This window comes from Centruroides vittatus, unplaced genomic scaffold (assembly GCF_030686945.1).
Source record: "Centruroides vittatus isolate TY-2023 unplaced genomic scaffold, ASM3068694v2 contig_474, whole genome shotgun sequence".
NCBI lineage: Eukaryota > Metazoa > Arthropoda > Arachnida > Scorpiones > Buthidae > Centruroides > Centruroides vittatus.
Genome location: NW_027122266.1, coordinates 1,348,865 through 1,374,073, shown reverse-complemented (window position 1 = coordinate 1,374,073; position 25,209 = coordinate 1,348,865). Strand labels below are relative to the sequence as shown.

The 25,209-nt window shown below is 24.7% G+C and overlaps 1 protein-coding gene across 2 annotated transcripts in view; it reads left to right on the top strand.

Moving 5' to 3' along the window:
* Positions 1 to 24,973, top strand: part of LOC136977772 (uncharacterized) — a 38,499-nt gene extending 13,526 nt beyond the window's left edge. Inside the window, exons 3-19 of one of the 2 annotated variants that reach the window (XM_067273323.1) lie at positions 1,226 to 1,314; positions 3,778 to 3,884; positions 3,954 to 4,261; positions 10,349 to 10,490; positions 10,569 to 10,694; positions 11,070 to 11,190; positions 11,269 to 11,405; positions 15,348 to 15,461; positions 15,922 to 16,174; positions 19,530 to 19,628; positions 21,331 to 21,506; positions 21,580 to 21,681; positions 21,753 to 21,869; positions 22,188 to 22,285; positions 22,367 to 22,544; positions 22,620 to 22,883; positions 24,208 to 24,973. In XM_067273323.1, the coding sequence (XP_067129424.1) occupies positions 1,226 to 1,314; positions 3,778 to 3,884; positions 3,954 to 4,261; positions 10,349 to 10,490; positions 10,569 to 10,694; positions 11,070 to 11,190; positions 11,269 to 11,405; positions 15,348 to 15,461; positions 15,922 to 16,174; positions 19,530 to 19,628; positions 21,331 to 21,506; positions 21,580 to 21,681; positions 21,753 to 21,869; positions 22,188 to 22,285; positions 22,367 to 22,544; positions 22,620 to 22,883; positions 24,208 to 24,573 (2,797 nt within the window). In that variant the 3' untranslated portion in view covers positions 24,574 to 24,973. Of the gene's footprint in view, positions 1 to 1,225; positions 1,315 to 3,777; positions 3,885 to 3,953; positions 4,262 to 10,348; positions 10,491 to 10,568; positions 10,695 to 11,069; positions 11,200 to 11,268; positions 11,406 to 15,347; positions 15,462 to 15,921; positions 16,175 to 19,529; positions 19,629 to 21,330; positions 21,507 to 21,579; positions 21,682 to 21,752; positions 21,870 to 22,187; positions 22,286 to 22,366; positions 22,545 to 22,619; positions 22,884 to 24,207 lie in introns of both variants that reach the window. The other variant, XM_067273322.1, reaches the window with a different exon arrangement.
* Positions 24,974 to 25,209: the final 236 nt, after the last annotated feature.

Here is a 25,209-nt window from a genome sequence, read left to right as displayed (position 1 = left end):
GCTCAAATAATTAAAAACAAAAATATAACCGAATATATTTATATATATGTATGTATGTATGTCTGTATAAATTACATAATAATATAAAATTAGACAATTATTTCATATCTAAATAAGAAAAGTTTTATTGCATAAATTCTGTTCTACTTGCTGTATTTTCTCAGTATAATCTTTTAGGTTGTAGTTCAACTAATTTTTGAATTTCCATTTTAAATTTTATCAAAGCTTTTCTCCATTTGTTATTTTCTATTTTCTTGATAGCATACTGCAGAATCAACACAAAAACCATACAATTGGCACTATCAAACAGTACTGGATGCAGAAATTCCCAAAGAGAGGGCTAACTCAGAAATTTAAAATATTTGAATAATTAATAAATATCTTTTATTGACATGTGCATGATGATTGTATTGTAGATGATCTGATAAACCAGATATGCCACCATAAATATTTTTTAAAAGAATGTTTTGAAATTCAAACAAACAAATTAAAAATTTTTTTGTCAATAGTGAAAGCTTAAGCCCTTACAACTCTCTCCTAGGCAACCAGTGATCAAGTGGATTAAATCACTGAATACTAGTTGTTTACACCTTTGCTTTATGGAGTTTTCCATAGAGATTTATTAATAATATATAAATTATTAAATAAATGCAGAATTTATGCATTTAATATGTCAACCTTAAATTTTTAGATAATGTTTATTCTGATAATAAATTTGATTAGATTATCAGAATAAATATATTGAGACTATTTTTGAAAGAGTAAGATTGATACTTATATTTCTTCCAGAACTCTCTCTTCTGAAAAAATTAAAAAGTTATATATGAAAAAATTTAGTTTTATTATTGTTCTTTCATCAGATATATTATTTCTGTTTAAATTAATAAAACAGATTTTTAATGGTCGGTATTTTTGAGTCTTGTTTGTATTACATTACAAATTACTATCAATTACAGAATGTTTAGAATTCAATTTTAACATTTTTCTAATTTTATTTTTATCTGAATTATAATTATGAAATCATATATCATCAAGAATATTATTAATGAATTTATAAATATATTATAAGTAAAAATAAATAATTGGCACAAACAGTGCGTAGAAAATGAAAAAAAAATGTTTTTATTTGTTATCTAAAATTTTGAACCATATAATCTATAAAATACAATAAAATATTAACATTATATGAATAATCTTTTTATCATACAATTTTATTATGTTTCAGTTGGCCTGTTCAGAAAAGACAAGAAAATATAATTAAAGCTAGTCACATTATAAATGAAAATTTTACAATTATGATTAAAAGGCAATTTGGTAAGTAAAATTATTACAATTTTTATAATAATTTTAAATATTATATTTAAATGTTTTATGAAATTCTTAAATCCATTAAATATTATAAATTTTCTAGTAATTTTCATGTATTATTTTTATCAAAAAATAAATTTGCTTTTTAAATACAGTAGAGAGTCGTTTATCCAAACAGCGGTTCTCTGAAATGTTGGTTATCCGACGCTTTCCAGTCAGACTGTGATATGCTGAATTGAACTTTTTTGATACTAGATTTACTTCTAAAGTATAATTTTTATGTTTTTATATTTTTCAATATATTTATATATTTACAAAATAAAGAAATAATTTTTAACGATACAATAGCCTCGATTATTATTATAAAAATTTTTGTTAAGCTTAAAATTGACAAAAATTCAACACGAAGCGACACGCAATGGAGAAAAATTTCAACATCGGACAGGTTAATATATTTTTTCGTACATAATTGGTTATCCAAAAAATCAGTTATCCTAACAACCCCAGTCCCCGATTGATTCGGATAAACAACTCTCTACTGTATATCCTATTTCTAATATTTGATATTTATCAGAATAAGATCATTTTAATTCCTGTAAAGTATCAGCTTGTAAAATATCAATTTGAATATATACTTTTTCTCTTTTTGGGCTGCAATTTGAAAAAATTGTAGACTTATAAATTCCCACTGTTGTCCATCCATCCGTCTTTCCTTAATCTTGAGAACAGAGTTAGATAAATGAAAGATGAGATCAGATATGGAAACCTTAGAGGTAGGAGTTCCTAATTAATTATATACAAATTTCTGATGCCAACCAGAAGTCATTTCAATTCAAAAAGTTTTTCCTGAAAGATGTTTGATAGATGACCAACATGACTATTGTTAAAGGAAAAGTATGATGTACAGGGGCAAGCCACTACTAATTATGATTTAGGCCTAGCTGAGATTGAAAAAATACAAATAAGAAATGTAACTTCGTTATTATTTTAAACCTGCATAGTTTATATATTACGTAATTTATATACTTTTTAGATATTATCAATACAAAAGTTGAATTCCTATATTTCTGATAGTGGTAATGCCATCTTATGTACATTTGCCGAACCGACTCATTTACGAAAACAGCTACGGTCAGAAAAAAGTCTACTAATAATATTGGTACAGTACATTATTATTATGAATAAATTCATCAATGTACTGTACTATATATTTCATACATAAAAATACGAATTTTAAAGCTATATTGCAATTTTTAATTTTTTTCATTGTATCTTTATCTCTAAAACAAGTCCAAATAACATTAAAACATAATACTTAAAAATAAAGCCCACACACATCAAAATTGAATATTGTACAGATAAATGTTTTCAATATCAGATACTGTTTTTACTTTTTACCTAGCTTTAGTCAATCGTTTTTTATTTTCACTAGAAAATATGGTAAAATTACTTAAATCAGTTAGCATACAGGTAAGGAACTAGGTCAACTGGACCAGCACGGTAATTGTTAATAGCCAAATTGGTAGCTATATTGATAACAGAAAAAATATAAAGAATGTGAAGCTTTTCATAATAAATTGAATATATACTTTGACATTATTATATTTGATCCTAGCATTATATTATTGTAATAATAGAGCACAAAATTGCTTCAATAATGTAATAACAATTTCATCAATGATTAGTATTTTATTGAAGTATGGTAGTAAAAATTTCTAAAGTTGAAACCAACACTTATTTACAGTAATATTGATGATAATACTTATTATAATTCACTGAATATAATAAATTATGACTGTTGACAATGACATAGCATAATCACTGACTTTAAAATGCCATTATTTTGTTTTTAGAAAGTTTCATGAATAACAATTTTCAAAAGTTTGTACTTATTACATAATAGCGAGGTTGAGGCCAAAGTTTTCAATGCGAAAACGTGTACATCAGATGTCAGTGCCGCTTTCCTATAAGCCTAGAAGTTTGGCAATGGCATTTGGAAAGTCAGTGGAATTGTGTTTGACATTCCAAAGGCCATTGCCAAACTTCTAGGCTTACAGGAAAGAGGTGCTGAACATCCAACGTATACATTTTCGCATTGAAAACTTTGGCCTCAACCTCACTATTGGTGCAGCTTGATAGAATTTGATTTTTTTTTAACACAAAAAATTGTAATCAGCAAAGATCAGATGATTCACTCTTTACAATAAATTAATAAAAACTGTTGATATAAAAGAAATTAATTATAATAAATTTCTCAGAATTTGTTAGCTTTATTGATTGATATTGATAATTTTATCGATGTATCACAATTTTTAATGTTAACGAAATGAATTATTCTTTTGGACTATTTATTTTGAAACATTTCAGTTTGATGAAGTGATAATAATGAAGTATGATTGTGTTTGAAATAGAAAAAATTATTTCTTAAAGATTAAAAAATATATTTTTGAAATAAAAATTTTTTTATAGAACAGCCAAGAGTAGGAATTATATCAACTGACGGAGATTACTTAGGGTTTATATTTGTACAGCATCATTGGAGTCTTCATAAAGTGAGAGAAGCAATAGAAGAACAGGTAATTAAAATAATTTTCCTTTAAAATAATAATTTTTCAATTATGTTTTAAAAATATAATTTAATTTAGCTAAAAGATATAAATAACAGATTGAGAAAAGATTATTCCTTCATCGAAAGAAACGGATGGCCTGTTGCTTTATTTCAAGAACATTTATTAACTGTGTTAGATTTATTACATGATCAATATATAAGTATACAGAACTGTGATAAAAGTAATAGAGAATATTTACATCATACTCATTCCTTCCACGTTGGATCTCTGAATAACATTCCAGCTCTTCCATCTCCTACATCTCCTATGAATCTAGCACTTCCATCTCCTACAAATCCAACAAGCTGTGATATTACAGATGGAAAAACAACTATACCTCAAAAGTAAATTAATATTTTTATTTCAAATTGAATTTAAAATTATCTAAAATAGTTTAAATGTATAACAAATATATAATTTATATGATAACTTTTTATTTCAATTACTTATATTAACAAGGAATAATTATAATATGACTTTTTAAATTTTTATCTCATTTCAGCTGCAATAAAATATTTTAGATATTGTTTACCCATACATTTTAATTAAGTATTAGAGAAAACTTAAATATTTATGAAATAAAACAGATTTTTGTTATAGAATGCTCTGATCATCTGTCTTAACATTAATTTTTTACCTTATTGGTGCAAAGTAAATATTTTTTGTATGACCATAAAAAAATAGATGAATGCAGCATTATCAGAGAAACACCAAAACAATCGTACCAATAAAAATATAACAATTACATTAAAAATTATTTAATTAATTTTTTCTAATTTTGTGTTTGAATTTTCATTATACAATAATGAGTTTTTAACATTTTATGTTTGAAAATAATTAAATATTTTGGTATACAAAAATTAAACATTTTATTTATTTTTGAAATAAAAATATTTTCAAATCATTTAACAAAATTTAAGAATATTTTGACAGTCTGTTCAAAGAGTTATCTTCTATAATTTTTAAATCTAAAAGTTACAGATCTCATTGACACTCATAGTATCCTTATTAATATTATATTTTTTTAAATATGTCTGTATAAATATTGTTTTAGTCCCTGTAATTTTCTATATTATGAATTATTTCTAATTTAAATAATACAGATTTCTATAAAATTTCTTTTTGAGTAATAAAATTTAACTTATATTATTTCTATTGATTTGAATCTTGCCTTTGATTTAGTATAATTTCATATAAATATATGGGATTAACTGTAACAATAAATTTTAATTGTCTTATATATATTATTTCATTTCATCAATATTCACTTGTTATTTTATTAGTAAACAATAAACATTTTCTACATACATTACATATATAAATTAATTATATGATATTTTAAATTTTTTTTTATTCCTTAAGAATCTGTCTTAAGCTCTTAAATTTTTTTCTGGATTTATGAAAGACTACCTCTAAAAATGTTACAACCAACTAATTTACTTTTTCTATGTTCACATTTTTAAATTTGCTTATTTATACAGTTACTTGCTAACTTTAAATTAGATTTTCATACTTTTCTCCCTATTTTTAGGGAGTTTAAATACTTATTTTTATTGAACATTTGTCCTCATTAAAGTCTAAAAACTTTATGTAATGTAATATCTAAAAACTTTATGCATATGTAACCTTGTTGAATTACATTTCTTCAGGACTATATAATGCATTTGTAATCTTTTTATACAGAGGACACTAAAGACTAAATTGGGAAGATTCATAATATTCAAAATCGACTATCACTCTAAAGAACAAAGGAAGAAAATATGAAAAGAAGCTTTTATCTAGCTTCATTAAAGCTTTGGAGTTTGTGTCATTCTTTCTACTATTCTTTAATCCCTTATTTTTCACTTGTTATTACTGACCAGAATTAACTTTTCTTTTTTAACTCTACTTCACCTTCTTTAATGTGGGAAGCATGAGTTTCTGGAACTAGATTCATCATTTTCTCTGCATATGAAACCTTTCTTTACAAACCTCATACTTCAAAAAGTAAAAAAACAACAGAAATGGGGGTAATAATAGCCGCCAGAGTGCCCCATATGACAGAATACATCATAAAGCACTCATTTCTGCACTGAAACATCACTTTTGATTACAATCAAATCTGTGATTGTAATTTGAGGGAATTATTTATATATTGACTCAGCCTTTTCACTAGAAATCATTTATTCAAATTGTTTACATATTTTATTTCTATTATTGCATTGTTTATTTTGATAGTTTATTATTCTGTTCTTATTTTAATTTAACATTATCCTATCCATTTAAATTTTATATTTTCTACTGAATCTATTGTTTATAGAATCATAAAAAGTCTTTGAATGAAATATTCTTGCTGACTTTTAACAAATATATAACATTAGTAGTAATTAAATGAATTAAAAGCAATTTTATTCAATTTTGTTAAATTATAAATGTAAGTAATAAAAATAATTTTTATATAATGGACATATCATACATTAACAGCCTAATTTATGTTAATATATCTAAATATATAAAATTACTTGTCCTGACTGACTAGGTGACTGATTGATTCACCATTACCTAGAGCAAACTGCTGAACCTAAGGAGGTGAAATATGGTACACAGTTAGGGTATGGCATGAAAACACACACTAATAAGGAATTTTTGGAAATTCCTCATGGGGGGAGAGGGAGGGATTAAGGCTTAACCTGAAGAATGGCTTGTACGGTACTATTTTAGATGAGATTTTTTGTTTTCAACTATGTTTAGTCTTCATTAAGTACTTAGGCATATTAAATTGATAACATTTCAGACATTGTTATAAATATTTTTATATATTTCAATTTTTTAACCAAATATTCAAACTGTTTTAAATTTGAATTTGCTATTGCATATTGGTTCGATTATAGAACAATTGTAAACATTCCAGAAAATTGATCAAATTGAAAACAGTTTGTTCGATTCTCAGCAATTCTCATCATTCTCAGCGGTAGGTGTTATATAACAATTATTATGGTTGATGAAATACTGAATATAAATGGTGTTTGCTTGCAAAATCTGTGAGGGTGAAGTCATGGGTAACAACTAGTCAATTTATATTTGTTTAGATGTATACCTATGCCAAAATGCATTTTAGATCTGTTGGTTCCTCTTCAGTTTGGCTTTTTTTTTTTTTTTTTATAAATATATATTGATATACAGTCAAACCTGTTTTTATGTGGTCTTTTTTTGTGCGATTTTTTATTTGTGCAGTATAGTTGGCGACTAGTCTTGTGCGATTTGTCATGTCTCACGTTGACTTATTATTGCTAAATAAACTTATTATAGCATAAATGAACTTATTATAGTAATATTATTGCATGAATATGCGAAAAATGAAATAATTTATTTTTTAAGTCAAAAAAACACCACCTGGACAAAAATATGTAAAACAGACGATAGACGAGACAATGCAGTCAAGTGCTGACATCTGTTGTCAATAAATTCTATTTCGTACGGTTTTGAGTTATTTTCTATGTGAGACTTTTTTTATGCGGTCCCTATTGACTGCATAAAAAAAAATATTTTTTTAATTGTGTTGCGAAAACTATTTTTTATAGCCACTCGTGAAGTTTTGCGCGATTTTTTTTTATGCGGTCCCTATCCACCGCATAAAAACAGGTTTGACTGTATATGTAAAAGTTAAACTTTTGACCAACATTTATAGTATACTTTATATAAAATTTTTCATTAATCCATTTATGATTTTACATGATTTTCATTTCTTTGCAATTTTCACTATCTAATATAATTAAAAATACAAATTAAACTTCTAACCTTGCAGTTTTTAACTTCATTTTTAAGCTCTTATACTTTGTTTTCTTCCTGCTTAAAACTAACAAATATTTAATATAAGTATAAAAATGTTAAATATAATTTTAACCATCATAATAATATCTTAAAATGTATAAATTTAAAAAAGTAAGAATTTGCTATGACTCACATTTGTATAATTTCTTTAAATTTACAAATATTAATAAATTTTCTATAATCACACCCCACAACAGCATTGCTAACTATTTTTTGTAACACATATTGTTGAGATGTATTTTTCAGATAAAGGTGAGGAAACAGACCATATTTTGTAAAGTCCATTTTGACAAAATGTGGTCTGTTTCCTGGCTTTTATCTGAAAAATACATCTTAACAATATCATAAAAACCTTTTAACTGCAGCCTTTTTTATTACTATTCAAACGTTTTCGGTCATCTTTAATGACCTTTTTCAAGAAAAAACTAAATCGAATGCTGACAGATTTGTACTAACAATAAATTTAATAAAAAAAGGCTGTGGTTAAAAGGTTTTATGAGTAGTTTATTTTATTTTAATACAATGCAGTCAATTAAGAGTTTAACAATATATGTTACAAAAAATAGTTAACACTATTTTTTGTTACTGAGTGTGATTATAGATAATTTATTAATATTTGTAAATTTAAAGAAATTTTACAAATGTGAGTAGCAGCAAATTCTTAACTTTTTAAATTGTATACATTTTAAGATATTATTGTAATGGTTAAAATTACATTTAATATTTGTTGGTCAAATAAATATTGGTCAAAAGTTTAATTTTTACATATATATATTGTATTTATAAGAAATGTCAAACTGAAGAGGGACTGACAGGTCTGAAATGCATTTTGGAATAGGTATACCTCTAAACAAATACAAATTAGGCTGTTAATGTATGATATGTCCATTCCATTATATGAAAATTATTGTTACTACTTACAATTATAATTTAACAAAATTAAATAAAATTTAACAAATATTTTTGGTTTTGTTAAGCAGTGCTCATATTACTTACATTGAAAAATTAGAGTAAGTATAGACTTTAAACTTGTCTTCATTATGAATGAATGAATTTAATATAAGAAAACATATGAAAAGAATATTTGTTTTCACCTGTCTTTTAGAATGTTTTCTTTAATTCATCATAATTTATTAAACAATGTCTTTTTTTGTTTAATCAAACTTTTTGCATGTTTCAATATTGTTTTAGTTTGTTTGCATAGCTTAGTGATCTTCAAACTTTTTAACTGTCAACCTTTCAAGGATTCTTTATCTTTTTATCAAACCCCTCTTCTTTTATTTTGCTAATACAATTATTAATAATAAATAAATAAATAGATAAAATTATTTATTATAAAATTATAAAAGAAATCTTCAAAAATTATTATTAACATAAAAATTATTTGAATATAATGCACTAATAGACAACATGTGTCTGAATTTAATTTTTCAACCTTACATAATTTGTTTGTTCATTAATTCAAGTTTTAAGAAATTAAAGAAATTATTGATAATCTGTTAATTAAATATTTTAAATTATTATTTTTTCAAAATCATAAAACAGCAAATTCTGAAACAAAAAACATTCATGTAAAACTACATGTATTTGGAAAAATAATTTTCTTGAGCATATAGAATTAATGATTAAATAAATATATAATTATTTTTAAAATTATATATCTTGGAAAAATGTTTATAATATATAAAAATTAGTTTTGTTGATTCAGAATATATAATATTGATCCTAGTTCTGAAAAAAATTATTTTTAAATTGTAACTGATTTGGTCTTTTTTATCAATGCAGTAATTTTTGCCACAAGAACTAAATTTATTTTATAATGCTTACATATTTTCTAAATATAATTATGAAGCTAAGATGATTTAATCTATAATAGCATAGTTTAAGATATTACAATAACAATATATATCAGATAATAACAATAAAAATTTTTTCAAATTATTTTCAGTTCCAATCCTATATCAAATTATATGATATAAATAAATTTTGTTTATAAAAAATGCAATGTTTTGTAACAAACATGTCTTATTCATACATATTTAAGACAATGTTTGCTGCAACAATGTAATAAAATATGCCTAATACTTTTTAAGTATTCACTGCCAAATACATAGGGTTTTAAATTAAATTTAGATGTATGCTGGCAACTTTTAATGAATATAAATTTGAATATTTTTACAGGGTATGATATATAAATACAATAGAAACTTTATTATCTGAATATTTTTTCAAAAAAAGGAAAAACAAAACTAGAATATGTAGTGTTGTAGAGACCAAATTCTTCACATAACTGGTAATTATTACATCATCATTTGATTATAGCACTGCAAAAACTATGTCTTATACATAACATTACATTAAATTTTGAGTAAATTAATTTACTTCCAAATACAGTAATTGCATTACAGAAACTTTAAATGCATGGTGCTTGATATACTGAAAACACAAAAACATCTGAAATTTCATTTATCTGCAAGACCTCAGTCCTATCAAGTTTGGATAATCAAGTTTCCACTGTAATTTTTTGTTTGTTTGTTTTAATTGTATATGAAACTTTTTAATAACATATACAGTAGCTAATTTTTTATTACTAAACTACTGTATGAAATTTTGCTTCTTAGATATGAATTGCCAATTACAAAAATGCAGAAAAACACTCTAGTTGCAAAGCCAATACTCATCAGTTATGTACGTGCAGAAGCTGTAAATTATGCCTTAGATTTAAAGAAAGAACTTAGCAATTTAGGATTCAGTGTATATTTGGTATATTAAATTTTTTTACTTTTATTGGAAAATTAAAAATTTTGAGATCATAATAACACTATTTTTATAATATCATAGGATGTACATGAAATAAAAACTGGAAGTGATTGGCAAGATGCATTAAATTATGCTGTTAGCAATTGTAAAGTATTTGTACCACTAATAACTTCTAGGTATGGAAAAAGTCGCTGGACCAATAGAGAGGTTTGTAATTGTATTCCTTTTATAAATTAACTTTTATTTAATTGAAAATTAAATCTATTTTTCAAATAATAATGGATATAAGCTATTTGTTAATAAACAAAATATGTTTTTTGATTTAAACATATATGCAGTACAAAATTTAATAAACATATAAACTTTAAAAAATAATTCACATTCAACATTTAAAAAATAAATTTTTTGTTCAAAATAGTGAATATAGAACTATTATTATTGAATGATAACTATATTACAATAATTTAATAACTAGTAATTTAGTAATTAGTAGCAGTAGTTCATAGATTCTACTTAAATATGTAAAAAAAGAGATTCAAGAATACTCTTTTCATGTTTTGTTTAAAACTTTTTGTTTTTTAGGTAAAACTAGCAGATGTACTTGAGAAATTTATAGTTCCAGTTAATTTCTTGGATCATTGGCCTCCTGAATGTTTGGCAATACAGTTTGCATCAACTCAATACATTTCATCAAAACTAGCAGGTAAAATTAGTTAGGACAAACATTTTTCTTCTAATTTTATTGTTAAGGAAAAATTTCATTTGTTTAATTCATTTATAGATAAAACAAATGATGGGAAAGAAAAATCACAAGATTCTCGTGTTTGGGATCAAGCTTGTGTAAAAAGGGTTTCCAAAGAGATTGCAGATAGATGTAAGCAGATGTTTAAAAGGAGTTCTATATTAAGAAAGAAAAAGGTAAATTTTATTATTAATATATTAAAATAAATGGAAAATTAGTTGCAACACACAGTATGTTACACTCCGTTTTGTTAAATTGAAATGCCAAGATATTTCAAGATATATGTATTCTTGAAAATTTTTTCTTATTCTTTTTTTATTAAATACTTTTATGCAAGTTTCTGCTTATTTCCAAGTTATGTAAGCATTCTTTATCTGCTCATTTCACAATAGTATAAATTTCATTTTTAAACTGAAAAGAATATACATAAAGAGTAGTTTTTCCAAGTAACTTTATTAATTTTTTTGTTAAGAAATTTTAAAAGGTTCCAAAAGAGTAAATGCAGTTTTTATATTCATGAGAAGACAATAAATTTTGACAGCTTTTCATATATGCTCTTTCAATGTTTAAAACCAAAAACAATATAAAAGAAGCTTTTAAAAAAAATTATTGTAAAATAATACTAAAGTGAAATGAAAATAAAATTGAAATGAAGTTAATTTGATTCTCTTAAAAAGAAGCAAGGTTACCATTAGAAAATTTACAGAGTGGATTATATTATGAACAAAAATATTAAATAGTTAAATAATAAAATTAATGTATAAACATCTATATATAATAATTACTATTAGATTTTTAATTATATAATATGATATTATGTAGTTAAAAACTTTCATAAGTAATAATCTTGTTGATTTTATTATTTACTAGGTTAATATTAATCAACATATATAAATTATTTAATTTTCAAATATATTCTAAAAATTTTAATGCAATTATATTTTTAAATATATAGTAACTATATCATAATTTAGTAAATATATACACAGTGCGGCAATTAAATTCCGGGACTGAAGCTATATCTCAGCAACCAGTAGCGACATCTGTTTAAATTTTATGTCATATGAAGTTTGGACATATATGAACATAACCTAAAACTTTTATTTAAATCGATTGACATTTATCATTGTTTTTGATATTTTGTTTATCAGTTTATTTTGTTACATGTCGGAAAACAATAATGGAACAACGTGCTGTTATTAAATTTCACGCTAAACTTGGCACAAGTGCCACATAAACGTTCAAAATGATGCAAAAAGTGTATGGAAGTGAGTGTTTATCACGGTCAAAGACTTTTGAGTGGCACAAGCGATTTTTGGAAGGCAGACAATCACTGGAGGACGACAAACGTGTGGGAAGGCCAATAACAATTCGAACAGCAGATTCGATTCAAAAAGTGCAAGAATTTGTATCCAACGATTGCAATGCGACACTGAGAATGATGGAACAGGCATTAAACATTAAGAATTTGTCGTATTGTCTCTTTGTTAAAGACGATTTGGGCAAAACAAAGGTCTGTGCTGAATTTGTTCCGCACACACTAACCCAAGAGCAAAAATTGATGAGACTGGAACATTCCAGAGAGATTGTACGAGCAGCAAATAACAGCTCAACCTTCCTCAAATCAATTGTTACTGGTGACGAGACCTGGTGTTTTCAATATGACCCACAAACAAAACGTCAAAGTGCCGAATGGAAGTCAAAATCATCACCTCAAGCCAAGAAAACACGAAAAGTTCTATCAAAAATCAAGACGATGTTCATTGTTTTCTTCGATAGCAAAGGCATCATCCACCGTGAGTTCGTCCCACCGGGTCAAACAGTTACTGTTGCTTTCTACTTGGGAGTTTTACAACAATTAATGGGAAGAATTCGTCGAATTCGACCAGAATATCGCAATTCTGATGACTGGTGTTTGTTACATGATAATGCACCGAGTCACACATCATTGATTGTTCGTCAATTTTTGGCACGAAATCAAGTCTGTGTGTTGAATCATTCACCGTATTCCCCCGATTTAGCACCATGTGACTTCTCTTTATTTCTAAAAATGAAAATGAAGTTGAAAGGACGCATTTTTAATGATATTGAAACCATCCAAAGAGAGTCTATGCCATATTAGAGGCAATACCGAAAATTGAGCTTGAGCAGGCATTTGAATCACTATTGAATCGCTGTAAAAAGTGTATTGAAGCAGGAGGAGAGTATTTTGAATAATTTAATAAAAGGATTTGAATAAAATTGTTTTGTTTCATTTTTATAGATCCAGTCCTGGAATATAATTGCCGCACTGTGTATTACAATCTAATAGAAATAAAGCTAAAATAACCATTTCTACAAGTTTTTTCTTATTAAAAGTTAAATATTTTTTTAAAAACGTTGTTTACAATTGCTATTAAAAATAAAATGAAAAAATAATAATTCATATACTTATATTAAATTTAATAATGTAATTTTAAATTAACAAAATATTTTTCCTTTTAATAATTTGACTTGAACAATCAAAGTAGTGACCATATTAGACAACTTAGATTGAAAGGATCATATGTAAGATTATAACTGAACTTTGAAGTTATTGGGGTATATTTACAATACTTTTTAATATTATATACAATGTATTATCAAAAATAGATACTTTAAAACAAAATGAATTTCATTCCTGCTACATTTTATTAGTTTTATGGAAATTATTAAAAAGGTTTCATTAAAAGTATTAGAAAGTAATATAAGGTTGAATTTATACTATTAAAGTAATAATGAAAATAAATCTGAACCAAAATTAAAAATCATTATTCAAATTATTTAAAAAATTTTTAATAAAGAGATTAATTAATCAAGATAGCAGTCCCATCAAAACTGCTGCTGATGATGATTATAATTTATAATGCATCATAACATTAACAGAATGTATAGTTCAACTTTAATATAGGTCAAAAAATTAATTCAGAAAATTTCTTTCATGCATTCTATTGTAAAAAGTTAAAATGCCAACAAGATCTTTTTACCAATATAATTAGTATTAGTGAATTGTTACTGTTTTAATCTTTAATATTTATCATGAAGTTATAGTTACATTTTAAAATTATAATTATCCAGTAATTTTCAACGTTATAGATTATATGTAAATATTTTAGATAGCAGGAAGTGATGACGGATATACGTAGTCCTAAAATATCGTTTCTTGAATAAAATTACAGAAATTAAATTTGATTATTATTAGTTGAATTAGTTTATTGTTGAGGATTGTTAAATAACTTAGGAAGAATTTTAATTTATGACAATTTAAAATTTTGAAATCTGAATATTTAATATTTATTCAAATTCAATTATTAAAATTTAGAAGTAAATTAAAATATATTTCAAAATAAATTTTAAAATTAATTTTAATTGTACTTTTCAATTTATAATTGTTCTTTGAAACAAACTTATTTATTTTAAATTAGTTTATTACAGAGAATTAATTATAAATGTGTTCATTTTAATTTTACTGATATATCCTACATTTACTAAATTTTGTTATATCTTTGTATATTGCAAGTTTGAAGAATTAAGTTTTGAGACTAGTTATTTCTTGTTAGTTGGATTAGTAATACTGTTATGCCAACTGTAATTTCACAACATAGAGTTAAAACTTGATTGAATAGTCTCTACTATTTTTATTACTAGCAAATAATTGCCTTGTGAATTTGTATGTCTAAAATTTAAAATAAAAAGCAATTGAAAACTTGAAATATAAACAATTTTATAAACAGATCAAAGAAGAAAATTTTTTTTATTGGGATGGAATGGGGATAAAGATTTTCCAAAATTAAAAAATTTATCTGAAAAGGAAGCATAAAACAAATTTAGAAGATCCTCATATTTCATGATTCAGCATCTATTTTAATCAATAGTGGATGTGCTGTATGAATGAAGCATGTTGAATTACAAGAGAACAATTTGAAATTTTTAACTGTTCCATGTTCATAAATTTCAGTCTCAAAACTTAATTATCTGACCTTGTATATTTAAATAAATAGTGTATTTTTTTATTAATATTTTTATAACTTAGAAATGCATAATTATAAAAAAAGTATTGAATTTGTCTGTAATAATTTATGTATTTTAAAAACTTTCAGGTTGTAATTCCACGACTTTCATCTCCATCAGATGATGTAAGAAATAAACTACCATCTGTTGATAGTAATAAAAAATTAATAGTAATAAGTGCTCATCCAAAACAAAAATTTATGGTAAGCGTTTAATTATGCTATAATAAAGTATATTTCTAACTTTTCTTTCTTTCTCAGCATTTGTATAAATGCTTGAATCTGGTAATTTCAATATGAAAACTCAAAATACTTTTTACTGAATACACACATAAACTCTCATCAGCTAGTCATTTGAATTCATATCTTAAAAAACTCTAAAATATTTTAATATGCAAAGTATGAAATTAAGAGAAAAGGATAAATCAGTTTAATATATTACTGATTGTTATGGTACAATCAGTAATGTATTAAAAATTAATATAAAATTTCATATTTCTATAATCTATATCTATAATCAAATAAATATTTAATTTGCTTTATTCATATTTACTTTTAAAAAACAATTAGTTAATCTGAAATAATTATATTCTAACTAAATCTTAGCAAATTAATTTTTTTGGCTGTCTTGATGATGATGATGATGATTATTATTAAATTTTAGTGTAATCAACTGAAAGTATTGTTTGAGCAAGAAGGTTATGAAGTTTGGTGTTCCATTGAATTACAAGATTTTCCAGATCAAGTATTTTCAGATACTGTGGATAGTTCTGATCCTAAAACTCCAAAAAATCTTGAACTTGCACCAATTCCAGAAGGAGAGAGTGTTTTTAGTCAAGCTTATAAAGATATTGAAAAATCTATAGAAGAAAGCAAGAAAAGTTATGCTTCACTGAAATCAGATTATGACAGTATTGGTAAGTTCTAATGCTATAAGTTCCAGTCAAATTATCCATTATCATAATTGGTTTGCTAATTATAATTTGATCATAGTAATAAATAGAATTATCATAACTTTAATTTATATTTTATAATTTATTTATATGAGAAACACTGTTAAATTTGTAACCATTTGATTGATGAAGAAAGGCAAAAAGGAAACAGTAAGATTTAATAAACAAAATCTTCAATAAAATTTTTAAAAAATTATTTTACTTTCTTAATATAATCAAAAACGTTGCCTCAGTTTTTATTGAAATATTTTAAATGAATATCAACTCATTTACATTTTAAATATTTTCCTGTTTATAAAACTTGAAAACAAAACTAATTAATTAAGATAAGCATTCTACATCTTGTTATCAGCATATAATTTTCATAGTAACAAGAATTTTTGATCTAATCTAGTGCATCTTCACATTTTCAACTATTGTAATCCAATGATAGAGAATCTGTAGTTGAACTAAATTAGATCAAAAGTACTCATTACTGTGAAAATGATATGCTGATAACAATGTATAGTGTCTTTATATATTTAGAGCATTAACCAGTTGATTCTTCATAAACTAATGTTTTTTGTGGAAAATCAACTTTGTTACTATTTGTTTACATCATAGGTGCAGGGAAAAAAACCTTATTACATAGTAATGAACAAAATAATAATTTTTAAAAGAGAAAATATAAGAGAATTTTTTTTTGCTGAAATTTTAAATGTTTAATCTAAAGTTTATATTCATTGCTTGCTTAGCTGCAAAAATGACACTTAACTTAAATTATGATTAATTTACAATGTAATTTTATTATTAAAAAAATTGATATTATCATTCTTATTAATATTATATTATCATGAGGTTACTTCCGATTAATTCTTTAAAATGGGAGTATCTTTCTTTAAATTTAAACTATTTTATTAATAAACTAATTTTTTAAAAATTGATTTATGATTAAAATATAAAATACATAAATATATTGAAGCTACAAAATATTTTCATTTTCTGTTGTTCACAAATGCCAGTCACAGTCTAAAACAATTTTCACTTATGGAGACTACATTTTGAGGCTATTCCACCACAAATTTTAATCAGTTGTATTGTGAATTATTGTATTGGCATAATCACCAGAGGATGCTTTTATCCATTTTGGATTTTTTTTTTGCAGAGGCAAATAAAGAGGTCATTTTTGTAAGTGAAAATTGCTTTGGACTGTCATTGATGTTTGTGAACAACGAAAAATGAAGACATTTTGTAGCTTCAATATATTTATATATTTTACATTTTAATGTAAAAACTGTCTGCCAAACTTTTAATTTTAATCAATTGAATTATGATGTTCAGTAATCTGGTTTCATTTAACAGTTATTCAAAGAATTATTATTGAACAATTCTGGTTACTTCTTTTTGACCGTTAATAAATATTTTTATACAGTAAAACCTGTCTATGGCAACCACCCACAGTTTTTTCAAAAAGTGGTCTTTTAGGCAGAAGGTCATCCAATACAGGTGGTGCTGTAATACCATATTTTCACATGTATTTTGCACACAGATGTGGCTAAAAGCCATATATACTAAGCAAAACACGAGGTGAGCAAAAATAAGGAATTTTTTCAACAATAGAGCTACATTGGGACTGTATTTTATTCTTATTGGATAACTCAATTAGCAGAAGTCATTAAGTCATCATGATTTTATAAGACAGATTTAATACCAGTATTTTAAAGATTAATACAGTATTCGCATTTTCTCAATTAAAATGCACACTTTCTTTTCTCCAAGATAATTAATTCAAGTTGGTTCTCTTCTTCTCTTCATTTGCTCCTCAGTTACATGTATTATGTCCTCAATATAAAAGCACACGGTATCTCTCCACCACTTCGGCTTTGGTTTTCGTTAGTTTAATCTTATTTTAACTTTTAAAAATACTGTATTTTCAAATATTCCATATTTTCTTAAGTACAATAAAAAATTATTAATTAATAATAAAATGACTATTATTTTTTCTCCTAATACAATTTCATTACATCAATGACAATCGCAGAATTGAAAAAGGAAGGTTGCCTGTAAAACTGATTTTGTGTTAATGTGTTTATTGTTTGCCTGAGAAAATTACTTGAATATTGTTTTTATAAAAATATCACAGAAATAAGGTAAGTTGACACAGAAACTATTTATTGTACATGTACTGTAAATGAGTTTCAAAAAAATAAAATAAAATAAATTTTATCAAACGATGAGACCAGCCAATTAATTGTATCATATACAATATCTTATACACCTAAGGAAAATACTGTAAGTCTACAGTAAAATAAATTTCGTCTTCCCACAGTTAAACTTCGTGGCTAATTGCCGTTGTGATAAACCATTTTCACTTTTTCTGATAACTTTAACCCAATCTTCTAACAACAGAACTTTGCATTTCTTTTGTTTTTTGGACAATTTCGAACAAACTGAAGTGAATTTCTTTTGTTCCTAGACTTAATTCATTAACACCTCCACCTAATTTCAACGGTGGATGATAAAGTCCCTCTTTCTCCTTGGTGGGTTCAAACAACAGTTTAGACTAATTCATTATATTAGGAGGAGGAAACGTTGTTGAGATGGGTTTGAACAATAGTTTAGACCAGATATATTTGCAGAAGTGGTCGCTTATTACAGTTGTTGTATGTTGTTTCGGACCAAAAATCGATGCCTGCAGTCTCATTACACAGGTGGTCATTTAATACGGGTAACTTAAACAAAGACTATGTAAAAACTATTGCATGCCAGAAATTTTTGCCCATTTTGACAGGTGTCCGTCGAATGCAGGTGGTTGTCGCCTAAGCAGTTTTACTGTATGTTAAATTTTAATAGTAAATTGAGCGATTTGTTTTTGTATTATATTCAAATAATATATTATTGTGAAATGAAAAGATATATGCATATGATTTATGTCAACTACATTGCTGTAACCTGGAATATAAATACACTTGTCTAGAAAGTCAGAATTAACTGTATCATCATAATAATGAAAAATAAATAAATAAGAAATATAATACTGTTATTAGTAAGCTTTTACATCAATGAAACATTTTAATCTGCAAAAAAGTTTTTTCAATTAGAACAGAAAAAAAATATATTTTTTCACTAAAAATCTTGCTATCTTCATTGATCAGAGTAGTAGTTATAACAACAAAAAAAATTTTAATAAAATATTGCTATATATAATGTGCATTTTTTTCTAATTAGTATTAATTTTGAATCATATTTTTCAAATAAAATAATTAAGATATATTAACGTTATTCATAATTTACTTATAAATGTTTTTAATTATTGTTTTGCTTTATTATTTTTTTTCAGAGAAAAATCAGCTTATTAATCAAGCTTATAAAGATTCAGAAAATAGTATGGATGAGTGCAAAAGAACTTACATGTCAAAAACTGATTTTGATTTAGTTGGTAAAGAAATGCATTTTATTTCAGTATTATTATTAAAGTTCTTAAATATTTATAACTCATTGTTAAATATGCTAAAATAAAGTTTCTAATGCATTATTTAAAAATGTAAATTGATGCATTTGCACCCCAATAAGTATTTAAGCAGTTTTAATATAAGTAATTAGCAAATCAAAAAATCATATTTATTAAATAAAATATCTATATTACAATTATTAGTAAAATTGATTATCTAAAAATATCCAATTTTTTGAATTTGTATTTATTCTGTTTGTGTATTAAAAATTTTATTTATAAATAGACTATTTGATAAAGTGATATATACAGTATTAAAAATATACTTAATGATAAAAGGTTTAAAAATATGTACACAAATTTATTTATTAAGCATATTTTTTGCCTACTGTATTAAATGATTATAATTTATTCGTTTTGTCTTCTTATTGAGAATGTAAAGAAACAATAAGTTTTAACTAATCTTAATGAATTATTATTTGATTTAGTTTTTTATTGTAATAGATATTTTTTAAAAGTATGTTTAGAATAATTTTCTATTTAATAAATCGGTACTTTTCTGTTAATGTGACACCGATTGATATATACTGTACAGTGTAAAGAAATAGATATTTTATTGTATTAAAATACATTTCAATAGAAATAAACTTTAGCAGAAATGATGTCAAACATCATAACAAAAAAAGATGCAAAGCAGATTAGGAATTTAGCAAGTTTTAATTTTTTTGATTTCATTTTAATCCATCCTTGTGATTTTATTCAAGTTTTAATTATTTTGTGTTTTATTAAATCTACTTGACTTTTATTACTCTCATGCTTCCGTTATGCTAATAAGATGATGGCATCACATATCATATTATATCAGATTATAATTACGACTGGCATCCTGTTAACAGAAAAGTTCTAATCTTTCTTATATTATAACTTGATTCCTCATGTTAAAGGATAACTTAACAAGAGGAATCAAGTTATAATAATTACTTAGTATAATTTAACAAAAGTTTATTATTATATAAAATTATATCATAAGATAAATAAATTTTGATGAAATGAGACTTATTAATTTGAAAATTTTTGAACAGAAAACCTGAAAAAACAAGAATTTCAATTATTTTTAAACTATTTTTAAATAAGTGTAGATAATTACAAAGATAAAATAAAACATTTTTAAATCTTAAAATTATATCAAAATTAACCTATGGGTTTGTGGTTCCTTAAAATTATTGTCATTATAAAGCTTCCAAAAACTAAAAGAAAACAGAAATATTATAGTATAGTTGTGATTTCATATATAATTAATTCAGTTTTTAAGGTTATTGTAATATCTGTACATTAGTACTTTACATACCAGTATTTTTAATGACTGAATTTATGACTTAAAATATAAGTATTTTGCTTAGTTAGTCTTACATACTCACACTATTTTACAAACTCATAGGTGTAAAGATTTTTTTCTACAGAATTCTATTCTAATCTCTAATATAGATTTAGCTAAAGCTATGATGTCATCTCTAATGGCTTTTGTAAAATATAAATAATTTATTTATAAAGAAAAATTTTTAATTTTATACTTTGGATATTTTTTTACTTGTGATTGTAAAATTTTGTAAAATTTTAGTACCTTGTCTTTATTATTATTTTATTTAAAAATATATAAATTTAAATATTTTACAATTACATATATTTATAGATAAAAGACAGTTGACTAGATTAGCATCTATGGCTAGTGACATTAGTCAAGTGTCAACACTTACTTCAGATAAAATAGAGCAACTACAAAAATTTCAACAAAAAGCAAAGCAAGCTGGAGTTATAATAGTAATTATTTCTGATGCCTATACACAATCAAAAACATCTCAACAACAAGTGAGTTTTCACTTTTTACTTTTTTTAATAACCTATAATAATTAAATAAACAAACTTTCAATTTAAATTTTAGGTGTTTTATTGTGAACGTAGAAAACATATTGTTGCAATCAAATTTGATGAAAGTCCAGTGCCTTATTGGTATAGTATGCTCATGGGAAATGACATAATCACTGTAAGTGAATAAAGTAATAATTAGGAACATATTATAATATTAAATTATAATAAATTTGTTTATTTTTTTAGAATATTAATAATCCTCAGTTTATTACAACTTTGAAAATGAAAGTTAATAGAGCATTAAATCCAGCAACAGAAGTAGCTCCTGAAGGAGCAGCTGTTGAAGCCAAGATGCAATATTATGTAAGAAATTATAAATGTTTTTATAATTCATAAAAATCAAATATCATAAGAAATAGCATAATGGAAATTAAGCTAGTAGATAAGAATTTTCTACTGAAATTTTGATGATATCAAACAGGAAAAATTCTCTTTTAAATGCTGTTTTTTATTAAATAAAATATAGTATAATAATTTGCAAACATTTTTGGTAAATAAATTTATCAGGCAAAAAGTGATGTTATATTTCAATGTTATGCTGTTTATTTATGAAAATAACACTAAATAACAATTTTTTCACATTTTATTTTTTAGACTAATAAAATTTATTTAAAATTTCAGGTTAGTTTTGTGCAGAAGACTCTTCCTCAATTAGATACATGTGTGTATATTGCAGGAAGCAGCAATTTAACAAATCAGAAAACAAAAGACATTTGCATGTAAATTTATTAATATACTTCATATGAAAGTTTATATGGTTTTATACATGTATTGAAATGATTTTAAATATATTATTTCAGTGCTATTGGAAGAGAATTAGCAAAAATTGAAAACATTATAATAGTTACTGGTGGTTGTTATGGCGTACAAGAATTAGTCTCAAAAAGCTTCTTTGAAGCAAGAGAAAATAATAAGGATCCAGGATATCTCTCTGCAGACTCATCTGTAATTCACATTCTTCCTACAAAAGATTCACAGGTTGGTTATTATTTTTTTTTAGATAAATATAAAATGAAATAAAATAATTTTATGAAAACTTCTTTCCAATTATAGAATTATACAGCTAAGATGCATCAGAATCCTGATGGAACTTTTGAAGCTATGTCTTTTGGAAAATCCATTTTTGTTGGTGATAGTGTAAAAGAAAGAGAGAGTGCTGTAGCACGTCTGTTTGATACTTGCATTGTAATTGAAGGAGGAAAAGGAGCAGCTCGTGAAATTGGAGAATTTGTTTGGAGTGATCGCTTTATAATTCCAATTATATCTACTGGTGGTGCTGCTGGTGGAAATTTTGGTGTGCCAATAAAAATATTAATGGTAATATTTTTCAAATGTTTTTAACCACTCTGCAGTGATCAATGGATATATCCATCAAGGGCAATCACATGGTAGTGGTGAACGGGTATTTTTCAAATGTTTTTAACCACTCTGCAGTGATCAATGGATATATCCATCAAGGGCAATCACATGGTAGTGGTGAACGACATCTATATCCGCAAAGAAATTTTGCGGATATTGCCAAAAACTAGCCAAAAATTACTGTGGAAAAAAATTCACATAAAAAAAAGGAATTATATGACAATAAAAAAGGATTTTTCTTTACTAGACATAACTGTTTAAAAAAATATTTTTTGAAATGGAAACGAGAAAAACACGTGGGAAAATTCTTTAAAAATTTCCCACTTTTATTCTCCACTGCATCGTGGTAGCTCCATATCTGACTAACCCAGGGGCGTAGCGAACAAAACTGGCACCCAGGGCTTGACACTCTATTGGGCTCCCCTCCCCCTCCAGAAACACATATAGTTTGTCTTAGAGACCATTTGGGCACCCCTCTGCGAGTGGCGCCCGGTGTATGATACACCCCCTTGCACCCCCTTGCTACGCCATTGGACTAACCCACGGTAGAAAAGTTAATATCAGTGGTTAAAAAATCAAATAATGTTTTTTCATGATGAAAAATGTTTTCAATTAAAGAATTCTACAGATATTTAACTTTTTCTTTTGATAATTTCATTCATAGAATTATTTTAGAAAAAATCCATTTTTAATATAAAATTCAGCTAAGATGATAAGTGCTTTACTTGTGTTTAAGTATTTATTGCAAGAGCACAAATCAAAATTATTTATTTACTTACTAAAAGTATCATTTCAAATGACTATTTCCCCATTGCTTCAAGTGCTAAATAATACTGTTTTGTGGATTAGATGCATCGATAATAGACAAATCTGAGACTAGGTATTTAGCTTATTGCAAGTTTATATTAGTAAATTCATTTAAAATGTATACACTGATATTTTTATTTATTTTGAAATTCTCAGTAAAATTTAACAATTATTTACCAGTTTAAAGCAATTATTTTGATATAGATATAGAGATAGTTAGCTACTTTCTACTTTATAGTTACTTTGTAGCAATATTCAATGCATATTTATAGTTTAAGTATTGTTAAAAAGTAACTATAAATTATAAGGATATATTTTAATATTTTCATATTCATATTGATCCTATAAATTTTACTTAATAACTAAATTTGAAAATTTAATAAAATTAAAGAGAAAAAATATTAAAATTTGGAAACTATTATTAATATATATTTAAATTTCATTAAAATTTTCTAATTTGAATTTAAACTTTTAGGCACCACCCTGTGTTTCAGAAAATGACTGGTCAGTTTTAAGTGAAAAAGAAGCTAGTCCAGATGATGTTTCAAAATCAGTACTGAACATAATTCTAAGTGTGAAAAAATCAATTGTTTTATATTCTCAAAGTGTTGATACTACCAACAAAACTAGAAGACGGTCAAGAAAATCAAAGAAAGGAAGAAATAAGCCAGAAACTAATAACAATTTTAACAGTTTACCATTAACAAAATCAAATTCTCATCAAATGGATGCAGAAATGAACCAAGTTGAAGAATTTATATCATTGAAAAAATTTGACAAAGCATCTCGATGGCAGAAGTTTTTACATATATTTTCAGCAACAAGAACAGAATCCAGTTAATTCTTAATATTGACAGCAATTTAAAGCTCAATCAATTGTAAATAGATTATATTAATTATTGTAATATTTATTGGATATGTAACTTTGGTTTAGTTCCAGTACAAATATCTTGTGGGTGCAAGTATAACAAACATTCCATGCAAAGAAAGTGCCATTTAAATGATAAATGCAAATAATAAAGATATCATAGCAATAAATACTATTATGAATTACACTTGCTTTCATATAGATTTATGTTTCCATGAAAGAAAAAATTTATAATTTTATTACTAAAATATATTATATTATATTTGGAATCTTAGATGATTTTATAAAATAAATAAAATTACTTATATTAAATTTTATTATTATTAATTAAAAATTTATTTATTTATTAAAATTGTAAATGAAATTTTATATTTTAATTGTTTTTCAGCATTTCATGATAATTTATTGCTATAATTATCTTTTATAATTCATAAATTAAGTATTTTTTCATATAATGAAAACCCTTAATTTATTAATTTAATCAAGATTATTTTAAATCTATACTAATTAATTTTAGATAAAATTAGTATACTAAATTTTGTCAACTATGTAAAACAAAATATATTTTATTGTATTGTAAAACTAATTGCTAATCATACATTTACAAAA